This window comes from Miniopterus schreibersii, assembly GCF_964146895.1.
Source record: "Miniopterus schreibersii genome assembly, chromosome: 5".
In the NCBI taxonomy this organism is placed as follows: Eukaryota; Metazoa; Chordata; class Mammalia; order Chiroptera; family Miniopteridae; genus Miniopterus; species Miniopterus schreibersii.
In genome coordinates, this window is record NC_138106.1 from 33,793,006 (window position 1) to 33,814,090 (window position 21,085).

General features: G+C 33.4%; 1 protein-coding gene across 6 annotated transcripts in view; it reads left to right on the plus strand.

Annotated features, from left to right (window-relative positions):
• FXR1 (FMR1 autosomal homolog 1) overlaps positions 1–21,085 on the plus strand; it is a 56,694-nt gene that overhangs the window by 29,413 nt on the left and 6,196 nt on the right. For 3 of the 6 annotated variants that reach the window (XM_081137843.1, XM_081137844.1, XM_081137846.1), the window contains exons 4-15: positions 517–588; positions 1,003–1,151; positions 1,385–1,478; positions 1,898–2,014; positions 3,340–3,510; positions 5,234–5,312; positions 8,901–9,010; positions 14,114–14,200; positions 15,473–15,530; positions 15,618–15,680; positions 18,858–19,061; positions 20,870–21,070. In XM_081137843.1, the coding sequence (XP_080993969.1) occupies positions 517–588; positions 1,003–1,151; positions 1,385–1,478; positions 1,898–2,014; positions 3,340–3,510; positions 5,234–5,312; positions 8,901–9,010; positions 14,114–14,200; positions 15,473–15,530; positions 15,618–15,680; positions 18,858–19,061; positions 20,870–21,070 (1,405 nt within the window). Of the gene's footprint in view, positions 1–516; positions 589–1,002; positions 1,152–1,384; positions 1,479–1,897; positions 2,015–3,339; positions 3,511–5,233; positions 5,313–8,900; positions 9,011–14,113; positions 14,201–15,472; positions 15,681–18,857; positions 19,062–20,869; positions 21,071–21,085 lie in introns of all 6 variants that reach the window. The other 3 variants (XM_081137841.1, XM_081137842.1, XM_081137845.1) reach the window with 1 other exon arrangement.

The following is a 21,085-nucleotide window of genomic DNA, read 5'->3' on the forward strand; positions in this document are numbered from 1 at the left end:
AGAATCATTTCTTTAGTATTTGTTTAGTAAACCCTCATGAATTTGAATTTGTTTTTTGAGGAGAAAATTGCCCAAAAAGGTTATCTTATTTTTCAGTAGTAAAATTTAGGCTCATGTAACTCTTTGTGTGTGTGCGTGTGCGTAATATTTTATTGATTTCAGAGAAAGGAAGGGAGAAGGAGGAGATAGAGATAGAAACATCAGTGATGAGGGAGTCATTGGTTGTCTTCATGCCTCCTGCTCCCCGATTGCGGTGATCGAGCCCACAACCTGGGCACGTGCCCTGACTGGAATCGAACCATGATCTCCTGGATCATAGGTCAATGCTCAACCACTGAGCCACGCTGGCCGGGCTTACATAATTCTTTTATTAAACTATGTTTAGCCCATTAATTTCAGTACAATAACATTTTTTATTCTTAAGTTTAATGGGACTTGGCATTTATAATAAGTCATTATTTACAAGGTTGAAATATCTTAGGATGAATGGTTGAAGGCATTTTTTTTCCTTCTCAGGTATATTCACGAGCAAATGACCAAGAACCTTGTGGATGGTGGTTGGCTAAAGTTCGAATGATGAAAGGAGAAGTAAGTGATGTTAACACTTGGTTTGTGACTAGTTTCCAAGGAAATGCCTCAACTCTTCGTTTCTGTAAAGGTTACTCCAACTCTGTTTTGTTTCTAAAAGCCTACTTTAGAAATAATTGGTCACACGTTTCAGAAATTCATCATCATTCGTTTCTGTTTGTGTTCTCAATTTGCAAACACCAAGGCTGCTCTCTAGAGGTACACCCTAAGCATGTGAGGACTACTAAGATTCATGTTTATAAAAACCTATAATCTACTTTAGGAAAATCAGTTTGATGTAACTAAGCTGTGCTTAGTATTTGTGCCACAAGGGGGAGGGTCTACTATTTAAGCTGAGCAAGGTAATTAGAACTTCATTTAAAGCTTATTATTTTTGCTCAGATGGGATTTTTAAAGTATTTTGATGTCTTTTAGTTTTATGTCATTGAATATGCTGCTTGTGATGCCACTTACAATGAAATAGTCACATTTGAACGACTTCGGCCTGTCAATCAAAATAAAACTGTCAAAAAAAATACCTTCTTTAAATGCACAGTGGATGTTCCTGAAGATTTGAGAGAGGCGTGAGTAATTTTCTTTACTATTGAATTGTTTTGTGTTTTAAGAAGATTTTTTAAAATGCTACAAAAATCTTTTTTCCCCAAACACCTAACCAAAAACTTCTTATAGAAAATCTTTTTAATCAACAAAAGTTTTAATGGGTGGTATCAAAATGAAATACTGGGGTTTGTATTATAATTGCCCTCTAAATTTAATCTGTTATTTAGGTCTTACACATGAATTAATGTCTCCATAGGTGTGCTAATGAAAATGCACATAAAGATTTTAAGAAAGCAGTAGGAGCATGCAGAATTTTTTACCATCCAGAAACCACACAGCTAATGATACTGGTAAGGTAACTCCATATTTTAAGTAGTTAATGGATATTGCACAGATTTTGTAATTAGATATTTAAAAAAATAAAGGCTAATTTTCTGTATAGTGAATTTATTAATACAGTGTGGGAGAAAAAGTTTTCGTAGTTATAAAATGTTAAATTTTTATCTTCTGAAGTAAGGAAGAATTTTAATATGACATTTTATTCTTAACGTGTGGGGGTTTGGGACCTCCCACCAATCATAATGTGAATAGCAAAATTAAATACAGTGGGAATTCAGAAAGGAAAGTAAGAGTGCTTCTGGGAAGAGGGGCGTTTGTGTTAGGTGAGGAGAGAGGTGTAGTTGATGAGAATCATGGAAGGCTTTATTGTGAAGGTCCTGTTTGTAGTGAAAAGTCATTGTTTTTGAGTGATTAATTTGTTTGTTTATAGTCTGCCAGTGAAGCAACTGTGAAGAGAGTAAATATTTTAAGTGACATGCATTTACGAAGTATTCGTACGAAGTTGATGCTTATGTCCAGAAATGAAGAGGCCACTAAGCATTTAGAAGTGAGTTTAATCATAAAAGGTATTTTTTGTGTCCCAGTTTCCTAAATATATTCAAGCTCCCTTGCTCAAAATGACTTGACTGTTAGGTAAGGCAACTTAGGATCTATTTTGTGGCTAATAACTGGAGTCGTATCCTTAGAAGAATTGCTTTTTTTTCCTATTACTTTTCTCAATTATAGCCTTATTTGCTAAATGCCTGTTGAGTTTCTTGTTAGGATTTAGATTACAGATGCCAAAGAGCTTAGAAACTTACTAGGGATTTCCAGAACTGTATTGCTGATTCTTCTTTACTCTGTTCTTAACCTTTTTTTTTTTACTTCCCTTCCTGTGTTGGTCACAACACACTTACAGTAGTAACTAGGTTATTATAACAGTTCTTGTGTAAGAGAAGAGTAGGACACACAGCACATAGTTTTTAAAAAGAGCCTGTTGTTGCTTTTCTACCCTGCCCTAAGATACTCCTGTTTTCTCCTATTCATCGCTGGGAGATTTGTTCCTCCTACCCTCCCCCAAATATACATGCAAATACACACTGTCTTAGAGAAACTGGGGCATCTTTAAGACAATTGTGTGAATGCCCTTACTAATTTAAAAGTTACAAATGGGATATGCGAATGAGTTTTGAAACATGAATCATCTGAATTGGAGAACTGCTTGTCTCAATTACTCTGGAAAATTGTTTTAGAATTACTGTTTTTTGTGACTGACTAAATAGACTCATCAAACCATTTTCCCCCCTTCCATTATATGACCCAAATAAGTTTCCTTTATTCCTTAGGGGTTTTTTTGTTTGTTTGTTTTTATTCACATTGTAGTAAAATTGACATAACATAAAATTTACCATCTTAACCATTTTAAGTGCAGTTCAGTAGTGTTAAAAGTATATGCAGATTGTTGAGCAATCTCCATGACTTATTCATCTTGCAGAACTGAAACTCTATACCCATTAAACAACTTCCCTTTCCCCCTTCCCTTCAGCTCCATGCAGTTTCCATTCTGCTTTCTGTTTTCTATAAATTCGACTACTCTAGGTACCACATATAAATGGAATCATACAGCATTATTCATTTTGTGACAGGCTTATTTCACTAAGCACAATACCTTTGATGTTTATCCACATTGTAGCATGTCAGCATTTTCTTTTTAAGATTGAATAATTTTGCATTGTATAGTATATCACATTTTGTTCATTTATTCATCAGTCTGCATATTTGGGTTGCTTCCACTTCTTGCCTCTTGTGACTAATGCTGTGAACGTGGGTGTACAGAAAACCATTTCTGTTTTTGATCTTTTATAATAAATTCTAATTTACCTCTTTTACTAGTGCACAAAACAACTTGCAGCAGCTTTTCATGAGGAATTTGTTGTGAGAGAAGATTTGATGGGCCTGGCAATAGGAACACATGGTAGTAACATACAGCAAGCTAGGAAGGTTCCTGGAGTTACAGCTATTGAGCTAGATGAAGATACTGGAACATTTAGAATTTATGGAGAGGTAAGCTGTTTCCTGTCTCTCATCTAGGATAACTTTGCTATAACATTAACTATTCTTTGATAACATTTGGAATTTCAGTTTTTCAGTGAAAATACTTTAAAATTAGTCAGCCTAGTAATCATTATACATATATACGTGTGGATTGAAGATGATACTGTATTATTTGAGGCAGTGAAAGATTTTTGAGTAATGTGTACTATTTTCAGAAGTTTCTTAACTAGCTGCTTCTGGGTTTACTAAGTTTTATGTGCATTACAAATAATTCAAATATTTTTTGCTTGCTTACCATGTGTTGGGCACTGACAGTTGTAAATAACATAAAATAAAACAGCTTTGGTAGAACTTTAATTTAGGTAATATTTTGTCACTGATAATAAAATTTGTGTGGATAGAAATAATCTGAGAAGTAATTCAAAGTTTTCATTGAGACTATGCTTCACATTAGAATATATGGATAAGGTGTTTTTGGAGGGGGGAGGGTGATAATTTCAAGTCTTGGCTTTTCATACATAGCTCTTTTTTTAAAAAATATATATATTTATTGATTTCAGAGAGAGCAAGGGAGAGGGAGGGAGAAATAGAAACATAGTGATGAGAGAGAGTCATTGATCAAGCTGCCTCCTGTATGCTCCCTATTTGGGATCGAGCTAGCAACCTGAGCATATGCCCTGACTGGGAATTGAACTATGACTTCCTGGTTCATAAGTTGATGCTCAGTTGTTGAGCCACTCTTGCCAGGCTCATACATAGCTCTTAATGGAAAGCTTGAGTCATAAATCTGACTTAGAGGCCTGATTTTTATTTCTGAACTTTTAGAATAGAAGTAGGCAGTATAACAGAGTAATTAGGATGAAAGGCTTTGGAACCGTAGTGCCTGAATTGGAATTCTGTGTCTTACCACTTTGAGTGGGCTTGGAGAAAATTACCAAATTTCCCTGCATAATTTTTCTCGTTGTAAATGGAAAGTATAATTGTGCTTACCTTATAATTTATGAGGAATAGATACATTTAAAAATTTTTATTATATATGTTTTATGATATGAGTTCACAATACAATTGATCTGTGGCTATTAAAGAACAGTAAAAGTGGAAGTTAACTGTTACTGAGAACTGTGAATTCCCTTTAGGGAGCCCTCTTCTCCCATCCTTCAGTCTTTTCAGATTGTACCCATTAGAAATGAGGAATTTAATGATGTTATTAATAGGTGTTTTTTTCTAATGCATCTCTGCAAAACCAGCCTTTTAAATCATTAATCTTGAGAATGAAAAAAATGCAGACAGTATGGACAGTATGAACAATTTGTTTTTAATACTCACCTAGGGACATTCAACATGGGAGAATGGACCAAATAAATATATTTTACTGGGTTTAAATTGTGAGAGCCCGTTGGGCTCCATTTATAATTGGCTAACATAAGTTAAACTCTTGCTAATTTCCTGAGAAGCTGAAAAGGGACCTTAGAGATGTCCAGCATGTTTATGTTCTAATAGTACTTTTTTCTAGCCTTTTAATGATTACTTTTTTAAAAATGCACTTCATGAATTGTTTGACCTGAAATGTCACTCTCGTGGGCTGAGCTTGTTACTAGAACATAATTATTCAAATTTTGCTCATTTCTCATATTTTTGTTTTGGATTGTGGGGTTTACTTAGGGTTTATTTCATGTTTGTTTCTCTCCTTCTCCCTCCCCTTTGTTTCTCTCCCCCCTTACTCCCCTCCCAGAGTGCTGATGCTGTAAAAAAGGCTAGAGGTTTCTTGGAATTTGTGGAAGATTTTATTCAGGTTCCTAGAAATCTTGTTGGTAGGTACTTCTACTACATGTTAAAGAAGTCAAGTGTTATTTAATTACATACAGTGACTTAATTGAAAATTAGTCTTGTTATCTGATATTTTACTTACAGTTAAGTATTTGGATAATCATACTTGTTTTTATTTTTTCAGTAATAACATTGTATGTGACTTGTATCTTGTTATGATAAAAAGTAAAGATGTTTTCTGTACAGGGTAACCCATTAATAAGACCCATGGTTTTTAATAGCAGTTTGCCATTACAGTTTTTCTTAAGCCAATTTATGCCTTGGGCTCTTTCTTACTATTCTCATTCACTTAATGTCTTTTTATTATTCACGTCTATCAAAATTATCAGCACTTTTTGAGAAGATGTGATAATTTTGTTTGTTTAGTGCAAAAGAGAAAGTAAGAGTGAACTAACAGTATGATAATAAATAATAAAACTTATCAGTGGACCCTGAATAAATAATGATTGGTTTTTTACAAAGATATAGAGTAAAGTAAAGTAAAATGTACATGGGCAGGAGAGGAGGATGGTGATGATATGAGAGGAGGTTTTACTGTTAAGTTTTTGATGCCATTAATGAAAACTGTTGTACCCATACGGGTTATAAGTTGTGACAGAAAATTTTGAGGCTGGAGTTAAGTGAGCATTATAGCTTGGAGTGAGTTGTTTAATAGCTTTGTTATTAATATCCTGTAGATCTGTGCTGTCTGTCCTTTTAAATGCTATTTGAGACAAATGGGAAAGCTTTTGTCACATGTTAAATACTCAGTGATTATCTTAGAAGTTTAATATAAAAAATAAACATTACAAAATTTACTAGGGGAGATGAGTTTTTGTCAACTATTGCATCTCATTCGTTTCTGACCTTGTTGAAATAGTGAGAGCCCATTGGTCTCCATTTATAATTAGGCCTATTCTGCCCTAATTATAAATGATTTCTTTTGGAAATGATTTTGCTATTGTGTTTTATTTGTCAAATTCTGTAAAAAACAAACAGTGGGAGAAAGGTTAAAGAAAAACTTCCACTATATAACAATGTTTTTCTGGCCTATACAACTAGTATGCCCTGGTACAGTAGTCTATGACACAGGAATTTGGATAGTTACACCATACTGCCAGTTAAGTAAGCTGTTCCTGGAAATCACTTGTTCACTGTAGACTAATTTTAATAAATGTTATGATACAAAGTGTTATCAAATGTTTATTGTCATATGAAATCACCATAGACAAGAAAGCTGCTTTTGAAAATGATCCCCTTTTTTGTTTAAATTCTATCAGAACTAACATTGGTTTGCTGCTTTATAGAGTGTAATTTAAGTTAGATTTCTTTGCTTGTAAAAATGATTTGGTGGAGTTACGTACTAGAGAATCAGGGTTCTTTCCAACTCAACAATTCTATAGAAGACAGCCTCAATTTTAGAGTGTTGTGGTAGTGTTAATTCTGAGTAAAAATTCCAGATATTTCAGAAGTAAGGAAATTGGAAATATTTGTAGTTCTCTGATTCTTTATTTATTTGTGCAATGATGTCCTTGCCTGTCATGTCTCTTTTTTTCTTCTACCTGTCTTGGTTGGCTTTGATTTGGGTTATTTGTGTACTCTTTAGGAAATATACATTAGCAGCAACTATTATACGTTGGTGAAATTTTCAGAAGAAGTATAAAGATTTCAATTGGTTGTTGTGTATAATAATACTACATTTTCCTCCAAAATGTTTTATGGGTGAAGCAGACTTTTGAAAAGTAATACATTCTTAGTCCAAGTGAAAGAAAAAAGAGGACTGAGGAGTAAAAGGGAATGAGGACTACTTGGTGGGTAAGTTCCAGAGAGGATTCCGTTACACATTTAGGTTCCAAGAGTTCTAGAACTTGACCATTCCCACCCCTCCCAAATCAAAAGAAAAAATATTATGTGAACATTGATTTGAAAATTAATCAAAATATTTCACCTCCTAGAAGCCTTCCTTAATCACTTCTCTACTCTGTCCCTTCAGCATTTTTGCTCAATGCTAAATTTATACTACAGGTCTGCTTCAGTTTATCAATATGCTTTGGAATTTAAACTGTGGAAATGATCAATTAAAATTTTGACGGTCTCTGATGGGACTAAATAAAATTTGCAGGTAGGTCCTTGCCATGGACCCCAGAAGGGTCATGGATGTTCACTCACCACTGATACAGTTCACAGAAAGAAAGGAGCTAAGATTGGGGTGGGGGGGTTATGTATATCAACCTGATTTATGTTATTTCGAAAAGATATTTGCTTATTTTTAGCAGGGTCAAGGATGAAGTTGCTGCTTGAGCTTCGCTAACAATGAAGGTTGCTTTTATATGCTGCTGCTAGGGCTGCTCAGAGAAGACATGTGAATTCCCTGACCTACTCTATTTTATTTTTTTACCTGTTCAATTGCTGTTGCTTTTAAATTTAGGGTTATTAATGGGGAAGGAGGCTTGAAAATAGGGATAGAAAATCCTGTAATAGTGTCTGCTGTATTGACTGGCTTACTGTTGTCATTGTTCCCTTACTCATTCTTTAATGGAAACTGCTGTCAAGCATGCAATAGGAAAAGTTCCATTTTAACCCCTTTCAACCAAAATTAATTTATTGTGGAAATAGATTGCTGATTAAGTAAAAAAAAAAAAAAAAGTGGATTTGGACTTAATAACAGGGACTTACTTAGTAACAAATATGGTGTTGCTGTTAACTTTATAAGGGATACATTCATTTCATATAGTGAAGGTTACTTGAATATGCTGATCCTAGATAACACTGCCCAGTGTTGGTTTATTATTTTATGTGAATATATGTTATAACTAATAAGTTCCTAATGGGAAGAGAAGTCTTCATGCTCCCTTTTTAGGTTGTCCTTTAATTTTTGGATACTTTAATTATTGGATACTGACAGACTTAGAGGTTAAGTGTGGAGAAAGTAAATAATTTGGATTTTATGTCATTTTATAGTATTTCATACCTAGGAAGACAGCATACCATATACATGCTGTATGTATTTGTATAGCTGTAAAGTACTTTAAAAACTTACTGGTGTAAAATGTTTTACTTATTAAATATTAACATTTAATTTCTGTGAAGGAACTATTCATTTTAAAAGTTACATCTTCAAGTCACACATATCTTTTGAACAAATGGAAACTTGAAAGTAAAATCAAGATTGAATTTGTTGTTTGAATAATTACATGTAATATATTATAAACATAAACAAATTGACATCATTAATGCCAAAATAAAAGGTTTTTTTGCCTCTATGTATACAAGCTTTTGAAATGGGTTGGCCTTGGTATTTTAAAAATATAAAAACTATGTAGAACATCTTTAAAAATGTTTAGATTTTGAGAATGTTTCCCTTGTGAGCAATATTGTCAGTCCAGCTAATGATATTCTTAGGCATATTGGAGAGAAGGAAGTTTCAGACCAGTGATAAAATTTCTCACTAGTCTGTAGGGATTGAGGTAAATGAGAGTACAAAGGTAGAGCATTGCTTGGTTTTTATAATTTGATAGCAAATCATAAATTATTTGGAAAGTATAGCAGTGTTGTTTTTTAATTTACCATTATATTTGTTTTCTCTTATTAAGGAAAAGTAATTGGAAAAAATGGCAAAGTTATTCAAGAAATAGTAGATAAATCTGGTGTGGTTCGGGTGAGAATTGAAGGAGACAATGAAAATAAACTACCTAGAGAAGATGTAAGTATTTAAGATGTAATTTAATTGGCCTAATTAACTAATTTTTTTTCATGTTCTTTTCTTGGCTGACTTAATGTTATTTTATATTTTGGAAATTGTTTTTATGAAATTATATCTAGCGAGCTATTTAGAAAGTGATATCTACTCAGCTGCTTACACTCTGGTGCAATAGATTTTTCTTCTAAAAAAAGTTCTCTTCCTCATAATACTTCTTTGCATACTTAGGAAACAAGTAATCTTTTAATTGTGGGCCCTGGGTTCTTGGTTGATTTTACAGTACTTGAGCAAAAGCTAATTTTTTTAATAAAAGGCTTCAATTTGATAATCTTAGTTCTTTTTTGCATTTAGAATGTAAAGCTATTTAATTTGATACCCAACAAAACAGTCTTATAAGGGAATTCTTGGTAACATTATCCTTGACATTATTATAGAATTTGAGAGCACTGACTATTTCTTAATTCAACTCTTTAAGCTTTTATGTTATTTTGATATGAACTTTCTGAAATTTCTTTTCAGTGGTTCTTCTCACATGTTGATATTTTGTCTACAGTGCTGTTCTTTACTCCTTGTACATAACTTTCAGGATATCTTTCCTTTGTGACTTCAGTAGTCAACTCTGTATAGTTGACTTAAACTTTGTATGTCTGAATATAAGGCAAGGATTTTCCTCCAAATTGTCTTCTAGCAGTACACTCATAACTTCTCCAGTTTTGCACAATAGATAACTATTTGGAGAGTTTGTTACCCCATTGGAGAGAATCAGTCTTATAAAAACAAAAAACTAGACAATTTGCCTGTATAAATAGCCTCACATTAAGGATATTGTAAAGATGCCTAGCAAAGATAGCCACTCCTTTATTCATTTTAAGTAGTTAGAATGTGGAGGTAAATACACCATCAAAAACAAATGAGGAAGAATAAATGACTTAGTATTATACATATGAGCATTTGTGGCTCAGATTGATTTCATCTTACACTGTTATAAAAATTGCTGTAAATCTCAAGTAACTTTTACTTATTCTTAAGCAAGCCCTCCTTCCCTTCCAGCCATTTTTTATGACTTTAAGATGCCTTTGAGATGAGGAATAAAATTAATGTGTCATACTATTATGGGCGCTTTCCCCTCCCCCTTTATGCTTAATATATAAAATAGTGGAGATCTGTTGGCATATCACCACCATTTAAAATTAGCCTGAGCCGTTTACTGGCGAAGTCGATTAAACAGCTCAAGTATAAATTTCTTAGGTTGATACTAATATCTGGTCTTCCCTTAGCTTGATTTAGCCCAGTTGCTTTTTAATATTTACCACCTTGTTGCAAGTGAATTCTAGTTATCCTTCATAAATAAAAATTTGTACTTTTCATTTTGTAGTGTTGGTCATTGTTACTGCCATTTCTGTGCTAGGGTTAAATTTAAATGCTTACAGAAACCAAGCAGATTATGTAGGGCACCCAAGTATCTTTCTATAAAAGAAACAGATGCTCCTCAGCTTTAACCTGGTTGACATGTGGGAATGCCCCATTGTGTTGCTATATCTTCTGATATTGTTAAGAGAAGCTGGAAATCTATAATACTATATAGAGTTTTTCAATTTTCAAAACATTTCATGTTAAAACAAATTTGAAGGTTGGTATTGGTTTATTTCAGGCCACCATTTCACAGTTAAAGCTGTCTAAATCCACTGGAGAGTGTTTATAACTTGCTTTCTCTGAAGTCTTTGGTGACTCATCTCTGGCCTGAAATGACCTTTCCCACCTGTATTTGTAGCAATTATTGTCGGTATAATAGAGTCTGTATAATAAGGTTATTTAATGACTTTCTTTTATATTTTCTGGTTTATCTTATATCTCCAAGTCAGGTCATAAACTCCTGAGGTCAAGAAGTCAAATCTGAATTCTCATTTTTGTTTTTCATTTTTCCCTAGCACAGTGAATTTATGTAGAGTAGGCGCTTGAGGAATACTTCGAATTAGTTAAGGTTCTTTAAGGTTAGAATTTTAATAGTAATAGAAATATGCTTGTGTTAGAATAGCACAGAAGGGTATAGTATGAAAAGTAAATGTGTATCTATGTCCTTTCCATGGCTCTCTTCTCTCCATCCTGCCTATTAAGATTTTTGACTGTTGTCAGTTGCCTTTTCATGTCTCTTTTGCTATTAAAAACAATTTTGCAGCAAACGTCCCTTGTGACTGCAGAGTAAATTCCTGGAAGTGGATTTGTTAGATCAAAGCTTATATGGCATTTAAATATTTAGATCCATTTATATTTTCCCATACATTTCCTCCACTAGTATAGGAAATGTATCTGTTTTTTTCACACATTTGCCAATATTGATTCTATCAAATTTTAATTTGTTCCATTCCAGAAGGCGTACATGTTATCTTTCCATATGCTTAAAAGACATTTTTATATTTCTGTGAACAGCTTGTTTGTCCTTTGTATATTTTTGTCTTTTTTTTATTCTACTGTGTTATAAGAGCTTTTTGCATTTTGAGAGTTAGTCCTTTCATATACTTGGCAAATATTTTGTTTCTTTGGATTTTTTTTTTTTTTCATGTGCAGACATTTGAAATTTTTATATCGTTGAATTTTTTGTAGACTTTGCTTTAGGACATGACTTGTAAATTTTGTGTCATGTTTGTTAGGGTCTTTCCTACTCGTAGATCATTCAGAAATCCATTTATATTTTAGTCCATAGGTTTTTCCCCGCGTTTGTTGTGTTTTTGTTTTTTTATTTGTAAATTTTTACTCAGTAGGTTAGGAAACCTGACATAAACTGATACTTAAAAATAATTTCTTAAATTTTTAGCACATTTAAATACAAAATTGCAGTGCAAATTGAAATTTTTTTGGTGTGATGTGTCGGAAACAGGGATCCAGCTTTATTTTTTCTGAGTGCTAGTTGGTTGTCTCAGTGCCATCTATAAGTAATCAGTTTTTAGCAAATTTTAAAAATTAGAAATTTCACTGAGAAAACTTTTACAGATGAACTCACATATTCAGTAATAATTATTTACTCTTCAAATTTTTTTCTTATTATGACTTTATAATAGCCATTAAATTATGTACTTTTTTATCTCTTCTTTTCTTTGGTGGTAACTACTGGTAATATCTCCAGTTCAGGGTCAAGGCATTGCATTTCTCCTATTCCTTGCAGATCATCTTTCTTGAATGACTTTCCCTTTATCTACTTGGTAAAATCCTGTTTATTTTTAACATCTACTTTTAAATAACAGTAATAATATTCTTCCCCCCCTTTATGAATTTATTGGGGTGACACTGGTTAACAAAATAATACACATTTCAGGTGCACAATTCTATAACACATCATCTTGTACACTGTTGTATGTTTATCACCCCAAGTCAAGTCTCTGTTCATCACCATTTATCTCCCCTATACCCTCTTACACCTCCCCCCAAACCCCCTAACAGTAATAATAATATGAATTCCCCTAAGTTTCCACATCTCGGGTGGTGTAATTCACATTCTGTCATATCACTAATGGCCATACAATGAAATTATAGGAATATTTAGTATGTTTTCTGAGATTGTGATAGCCTTTAGAGCAGGGACTTCTATGTATCTTTATGCCTTATCATAAATTCTGGAAATTAACAAGTGAATGTTATTTAGAATTGGGTAATTGGATATGAAATTGGCTAATTTTATGAATTTGGGCAAATTGTTTTCTCAACTATAAAATTGGGTTTTCTTAAAAGTTAATTTTTAATAAGCATTAAATAAGGTACAGATTTAGAATAAACAGTATAGTCCCAGAAATACAGTTTGTTCTTAAAATTTTTGAGCGCGCCCCCACCCCCCATTCACTTTGCATATTCTCATCTTCCTGTGAATTCCTGAGGACAGGATCAAGACTTCCTGACTCGTAAGCTTAAGTTAGATTCCCTTGTTTCATGTCTTCATAGATGTAATTACTTCTTCAAAGTCACTGTAGCTTTCTGTAAGCTCCATGATGGCTGTGCTCTGTGCTGCATCCTTAACATCTGCCCTGGTGTGTTTCTGTTTTAATTTCCCATATCTAAAGTTCACCAATTAAATTTTTAAAAAATTAGTTTGAAAATAAGTCACAGAGTAGTTTCTTATACAGAATCAAAGGTTCTTAACCTACACTTAATTCTATAACTTAGGAACTATTCTGTAAAATCAAGATGATAAGAAGAGACACGGAAACCAGTTGGATCACTTTATTTTAGGTTTTCCTCATTCTCCTAAGTCAATAGTAAGCTAGAAGGGTATTTCTTTAAAGAAAAAATCATCGATAAGCTATCTTAATTCTCCTTTTTCCCACTTTTTAAAAAGGCTTCCTCTTTTGAAATTCAGTAAAGTAAACCAGGTCTATGTTAATCTTCTGATTTGCTTGTAATACCTGTGACTAAGGGTATGCCCTTATCAGTAATACCTTTATTTTATTTTGTGTAAGTATTTATACTCTGTAGGTGATACTTATGTTAATAGTCGGGAAGCCTTCTCTCCAACACACAGACATTGAACGTTTTGTTATCTGAGCGCACATTATAGGGATAACCTATCACTGCTAAAGTGATGTGATACATAGTCTGTAAATTCATGCCAGTTTGAAGGAAAATTTTTTTAAAAGTTGGTTTGTATACTTAGAAAATTAGATTGAATTACAAATTTAAAAATTGCCATGGACTCCGACAATAGTGTGGTGAATAAAGAACTCATACAACTCAATATCAGAAAAACATACAATCCAATTAAAAAGTGGTCAGAGAATCTGAATAGACACTTCTCCACAGAGGGCATAAAAATGGCCAATAGGCATATGAGAAGATCCTCAGTGTCACTAATTGTCATATTAATGCAAATTGAAACAAAAATGAGATAGCCCTCACATCTGTCAGAATGGCTATGATTAAGTTGTATTGCAAATATGACAAGTTATTTCAAATTATATTGATTTTTTTTTTTTTTAGCAGTATATTTTTAAATCTTGAAGTTTAATAGATATAAATTGCTGTGTGTTTTAGAAAAACTTTGCAAATTATATACTGGTATGTGAAATTTAAGCTAGAACTTTGTTAAAATATTAAATGCTTGAGGACATTGTTTTCTTACAGGGAATGGTTCCATTTGTATTTGTTGGCACTAAAGAAAGCATCGGAAATGTGCAAGTTCTTTTAGAGTATCATATTGCTTATCTAAAGGTTTGTATACTATTCACATTTATACCATTGTTGCTCCCTACATTAAACTTTAAATTAATGCGATATTTGTAGTAAATTTCAGATATTTATATATTTTTAATTTAGGTTCAGATATGCCCTGTTTTTATGAGAATTTAGAAATAAAATGTTCTTTGCCATAATAAAGTGATTTGCCTCATGCACATTGTTTCTCCTTCCCTCTGAACTTTTACATTTCTTTCCTTACTATTAAATTATAGGAACACTGTTATCACTTATGTACCTATACATTCTGTACTGGAGCTGTTTTGTTTTTACCTTGATGTTTTACATCCAAACAAGGTACAGAATTGGAGTGAAGATAGGCTTTCTTTGTAACAAGTATCTGAATCAGATGCATTATTCTCATAGACAACATTTGATAATTCTTAACCATTGTTTCTAATGTAGTGTGTTTGAGTTGATAAAGAGCAAGAGTTTTAGAAAAGAAATGCCACATAAATTATTAAAAGTTGTATTTGTTATTTTCTACTATTCCTCTTTTATTCCTGCTATGTTTCTCTTGTTTAGAGTATAGTAATATCCTCAACAGCTCTGTCTAGTTAGTATGTTTTCCTTTTAGTCATTCATATCGTTGCTGCTATGTTAATATTTTGAAAGTTTTCCTGCTAATCTCATTCTGTTCTTTTAAAACTTATCTTTATATAAGTCTCAATTCAGGCTGGCATTTTAAACCCATGTTTTACCTTCCAGTACTCCACTAACTTTTATGAAGCCAAGAGTTTTGTTTAGACACCTTACCTTCACACCCTGTAATGACCTCAATGTCTGAATGACCAAGCCTACTAGTTCATCTGGGTCACAACTCAGGTGTCACTGTTTTGATAGGAAAGTAGGTTATTAGTAGTACCTCTCATAAATGGTACCCGAACCTCATTTAGCAGAGTTTTAACTCATTCAGAGCTAAATCTGGTAACATTGTGTAATTATTAGCTATTTAATAAATGGGTTATTTTAACACTTGTCAAACATCCCCTTGAAGGAGGAGAGTCCTTGTCTGTTTTTTACATTGCATGCCTATAGCACTCAGCATACACGAAGGCATCAGTAAATGTGTGGTGAGTTTAATCAGCAAGTGACCTTGCAGATTGTGTTTACTAGGAACACAATTGTACTTGATCAAATCCCCAAGATAATAGCTTCTGTCATTGGTAGGTAGTATAGCTATAGTTTTAGGCTTTAAGAAGACAAAAAGTTACCAATAAGATTTACTCTTTATTGTTTTGATTATAGGAAGTAGAACAACTAAGAATGGAACGCCTACAGATTGATGAACAGCTACGGCAGATTGGTATGGGTTTCAGACCTTCTTCCACCAGAGGGCCTGAAAAAGAGAAAGGATATGCCACTGATGAAAGTACCGTCTCTTCTGTACAAGGTTCTAGGTCTTATAGTGGAAGAGGCAGAGGTCGTCGGGGCCCTAATTACACCTCCGGTTATGGTAAACAGTTTTTTTTTGGTACTAGTTCTAGTTTAGGTGCTCCAATTTTGATTTAATATTATTTAGTTCCTCGCCTTATCTTGACTTTGAGGGCAGTACACTTTATATTAATAATGAAAGGTATGCAGTGTTCAAATAGTTGTGTAATGAAATGAAACATGATTTTAGGTTGGTGGTTTATGATTATATTTATTCTACATATTTAGAATAAATATGTATGAAACTTGTTTTCCAAATATTTCCCTTGTAAGTTATATACATTTTCCAATAAAAATCTAGTAATGCTGGTGATGCTTTTAGGAATCATCTTTTGCTTACCCTGTGGGGAAAATGAAAAGGAGAAATATGTCACCACTGTGCCAAGATTGCATATAGCAAATATGTACTAGCTTTTAAAATACACTTTTTTGGCTTATTCAGCAGTTCTGAATATTAATATCTCTGGAATTATTTTGTGAAATACAGCAGTTCACTAAATTGAGGGTTTTAAAAATCGGAACCTAATAAACATTTTTCTAAAATGAATTTATTTTACTCTGAGGATGAGGCTAACCCATATAGCAAGGGGCCAATGGATGATGATGGCCAATACTTCTCTCATCCTAAATTCTCACTTATTCTTCTTCAGCTTTGGAGTTTTCTGTTTGTCTACATTTGGACTTGGATCTTAGCAGTGACCTGGTTATTTTCCTCCCTCATTCTCTTTCCTTTCTCTTCCCTTCTCCTCCACTCCCCTATGCTCATTCTGACTGCTGTGGAAAACTATTTTATAAGCCCTAAAACAAAAGGCATTTAGGCAAAATAGGAATACATGAAAGCTGGATTCCCTATCCAAATTTCACGTAATGTTTGACCGAAAGGTCATTTAATGTTGCCAGTTAGGTTAAATTTTTACTAGTTTTTATTTGTTGTAGAGTTGGAAGGTTAATTTTCACTTCCCTTTCATATCTTCAGTTCTTGATATTTATTTTTAAAGTTAACCCTGTATTGAAACATGAAAAGTAAATTCCAGTGAAGTTGTTTAGCATGTGAAGGGCTAAGAATTGTGAACTATTACTATATTCATGAAAATACATTTAATACATAAGAGAAGCAGTATTTAAATAGAAATTAAGTATATACGGAATGATTTTAGAAGTACAAATGATCAGATTTGGCTTTTTGAGCGATGAGGATGATTTTATTGAAGAATTTTATAAGCCTCTGTGGGAAATCAAGTCAGATTATTGATGAGAGATCACGTTTTGGCAAAATGCTTTTGTTGAGAGTAGGTAATAAAATTACATGAGAGTGGTAGAGGAATATCATTGGGACTGAAGAAAGCTGCATGTTGTTCAGTAGATGGCGCTCTTACCTCTGAATCTTGACAGATGAGTAACATTTATTTCTTGAAATATCCATGGACTTAAGTGGGTATGAGAGAAATAAAATCATTTGAATTTGGTTATAGATCTTCTTGTCCACTTAATATCAGAAGGATTTTTTTTATAGGGTAATACACATAAGCTGTATTAGAAACAGTTTCTCAATATAACATCTCTGATGTTGGTATGTGTCTTATAATTGATGATGTCTTATAACTTTAATTGGCAACATTTCTTTAATGGCACACAAAATATGTCTTTGGATGGATGGCATGTGGATTTGATAAAATATGGTACTTTAGCTATTAAGTTTTAATATACATGATCATTGAAAAGGATGTGAATCATAGTCATAGCTGATTTTAGAAGCTTTAGAGGGAAAGTCTGATATAAAAATCTGTTAAAAATGGGTTTTTTAATTGTTGGAGCCATTAAAAATTGAATTGGTTTTGTGAATTAAAGCTTTTAAAAAATTGTAAGTAAATTCAGAAGTTCTTAGACATTCCAAAGGTTTTCTTCACTACTCATGAAATGATAAATTGCCCTTATTCCAACAAACCATCAGTTATAATCAGGTTCTTTTTTGTCATTGGAAAAATAAGTGTTTGGGAGATTCATGCTCTTCTGTGAGACACTTATTCCTAAGAAAGATTTGAATATGAATAATAGAAACTTGCTATATTCTTCCAAAAGTATATTTCCAGCTAATCATTTAATCTATTCTTACGTAATTGATGAGTTACAACTATATTTAATGGCTTGTGGAGAAAAAACAGTGCGTTGAAGAGTTATTTTAAAGTAGAAAGGAAGTTGGTAGGCTCCTTCATTTGTTAAACTTCACATTTTATTTCCTCTACCTTAGTACTTCTGACTTTTGCATCTGAAGAACTCTTGTGTTTTGCTTTTATCATCAAATGACAGTGGCATTTAAATGTGAGGAACTTAGAGTTTATCATGGAATCACTCTTAATTGGGAGTTTAGCAAAGGAACTTCAGAATCATGCAGTAAATTTATTCAAGAGAAAATGGTTATGCTCATTGGTAGGTGTCTGGTGGCAGTTAGAGGTATGATACAGAGCTCCACCCTTTGAGTTTATCATAGACAAGTGAGAAGTAGATCCAAAGGGATAAAAATAGCACCATTTGGCAACACTGCATGGTAGGTATACATTACTTCTAAGGAAATAAGAGAAGGGGAGAGGTCTGTTTTCATTTAAAATTGTCTGAACCTAGAAATTGAATTGTGCTTTGAAAGAAATGTGTTTGGCTATATGATGAAAGGGTGGAAGAGACATCCCAGAACTACCTAAGAATAGAAGTGGAAATGAGTGTGACAGTGATTGAGTCACATAAATCTAATAGGATGATGATGATGATGATGATGATGATGATGATGTAGGCTTCTATAGAATATTTGCAGTGTTCAAAACTTTTTTTTTAATCCTCACCTGAGGATATTTTTTTCCATTGCTTTTCAGAAAGAGTGGGGGCGGGGGGGAGAGACAGAGAGACAGCAGTGTGAGAGAGAGACATCGATTGGTTGCCTCCTGTATGAGCCCCTACCAGGGCCAGAGATCGATCCTGCAACCGAGGTACATGCCCTTGGCCGGAATCGAACCTGGGACCTTTTAGTCCGCAGGCCGATGCTCTAGCCACTGAGCTAAACCTGCTAGGGCGCAGTGTTTAAATTTTTAAAGGGTTACTACAGTCAAATAGAGTTAAACAGTGACAGGAAATAATTTTGAATATTTTCCCCTTTTTTTTTTTTTTTAATTCCTTTAAAAAATTTGTTAATATTCTCTTCTTTCTCAAGGTACAAACTCTGAGCTGTCTAACCCCTCTGAAACAGAATCTGAGCGTAAAGACGAGCTGAGTGATTGGTCATTGGCAGGAGAAGACGATCGAGAGAGCCGACATCAGCGTGACAGTAGGAGACGCCCAGGAGGAAGAGGCAGAAGTGTTTCAGGGGGTCGAGGTCGTGGTGGACCACGTGGTGGCAAATCCTCCATCAGTTCTGGTAGTCTTTTATATACTATGTCAGCATCCTTTCTTTGTAAACATTGTAACTTTATACAAGTTAATTTATTTCCCGGGGCCACTGATTTTTGGAAATTTCTCTTGCTACTCACTATGAGGAAAAGCCCCGTAGTGTGTTTATCAGTGAAGGTTTAAGTAGAATATTTGGGTCAGAGAAACTTTAGTTGGCTTATTTGGGGGACTTATGTAATTAGAATGTTTTTTCTCTCTAGAATTTTTGAGTGTCATGCATTTGTTGGCCAGATAGACATACAGAATTCTTATGCTCAGAGAGATCTAAATACCTTTTATATACTTGTTGAAAAGTAACTGAAAAGCATTTTTTCTACACTATGTACTACTTTGGGAACAGGATAAAACTGAAATCAGCTTAAAACATTTTTTTAGTTTTTTACTGTTTGAGGAATTGAGTTGTAAAGAGAAGTGTTTAGAAGACTGAGATTTGAGGTATGCAAGCAACTTTTTACTCATGTGTTTATGAAAATTTTAAATGCTATAACTTCAGTGGAATTGTCGAGTTACCACAATGTTCTTGCTTAGCATAATGGTCCTGGGGGGAGAATTGTCAGGGACACTTGGACTAGCTTATATCAGGCATATAACCGTAACATATTGTGTACCACTTTAAGAAAACCACTCTTACTGTTATACTATGCCCTATGAAAGTTTATATAGTATTTTAAATGTTATAAGACATATGTATATATAATTAAATATATACCAAACGTGCTTATACATTAGAAGAAACTGGAACAAATCACAACATTCAGGGACTTTTTAAAAGGGTACTCTCTAGTTCCAGTGAAACTTTAATTCCTAAAATTTAGTTTATAGGCTTTCAGGTAAATAGTTTTTATATTTTTAGTACATTGTTCACTATTACCAAAATTTATAAAATTATAGTGTGCTGAATTACAAAATAAATGTACTTAGTGTTTATGATTAATGGATAAACTTAGTGTCTTTTGCAAAGATGCTAGCTTGCTAGCTGTTACCAAAGGAAACTTAGAAAGGAAAAGTCGTGATTAGGTGAATTTCTTCTATAATTTGATTGGTGGAGGCAATAAATGCACATAGGTAAGATGGGTATTTTTTTCTTACAAATTATATCTTAAAACTTTTCCTTTCCCACCCTCACCCCACCTTATCCCACCACACCTTCACTCTTTGTTTCTGGAGATGGGAGTACTAGTCAACATTCATTTCCACATTTTGCTATAACCAGTTAGAATTTCAACTTTTTTAGTTTGCTTTTTTTGTGTAGACTTGTTTCAGTTGCTTCTGTTTATAGCAACAGATTTCTGGTAAGTCGTGGAGTGCAGGTGTTGGGTATTATTTGGAAATAGTCCATTAATAGCAAAAGAAGCAACGGTCACCTTGAACTCAGTGAAGGTGACAAAAGCTCTTTTTTCAAATTAATTCATATTAGCTGAATCTTTCTTTTTCTTTTTCTAACCTCTGGGCAGGATTAGCTAGGAATGTGAATGTCAGAAATAGTATGTAATAATGTACTATATCCTAACATTTTCAAAATAAGTCAAAGAGAAACGGTAGGAAGCTGAGGTATCTGCTCATCTCCTGCTTTAATTTTCATTGCCATTTAAAGTTTTCTCATATTGTTTTCCAGGTAAAATAGTGATACAGAAAACATTTGAAGACAATATATTTTTATTGGGGGAAAATTGAAGTTTCTTTATTAATAATTAATTTAGCTCAATATAGATCAAAACATTCCTAATAACTGCAGCTCTCTTAAATGAATATTTCTTGCCTCTGACATGCATATAGTGCTCAAAGATCCAGACAGCAATCCATACAGCTTACTTGATAATACAGAATCAGATCAGACTGCAGACACTGATGCCAGCGAATCTCATCACAGTACTAACCGTCGTAGGCGGTCTCGTAGACGAAGGACTGATGAAGATGCTGTTCTGATGGATGGAATGACTGAATCTGATACAGCTTCAGTTAATGAAAATGGGCTAGGTATGTAAGCACTTA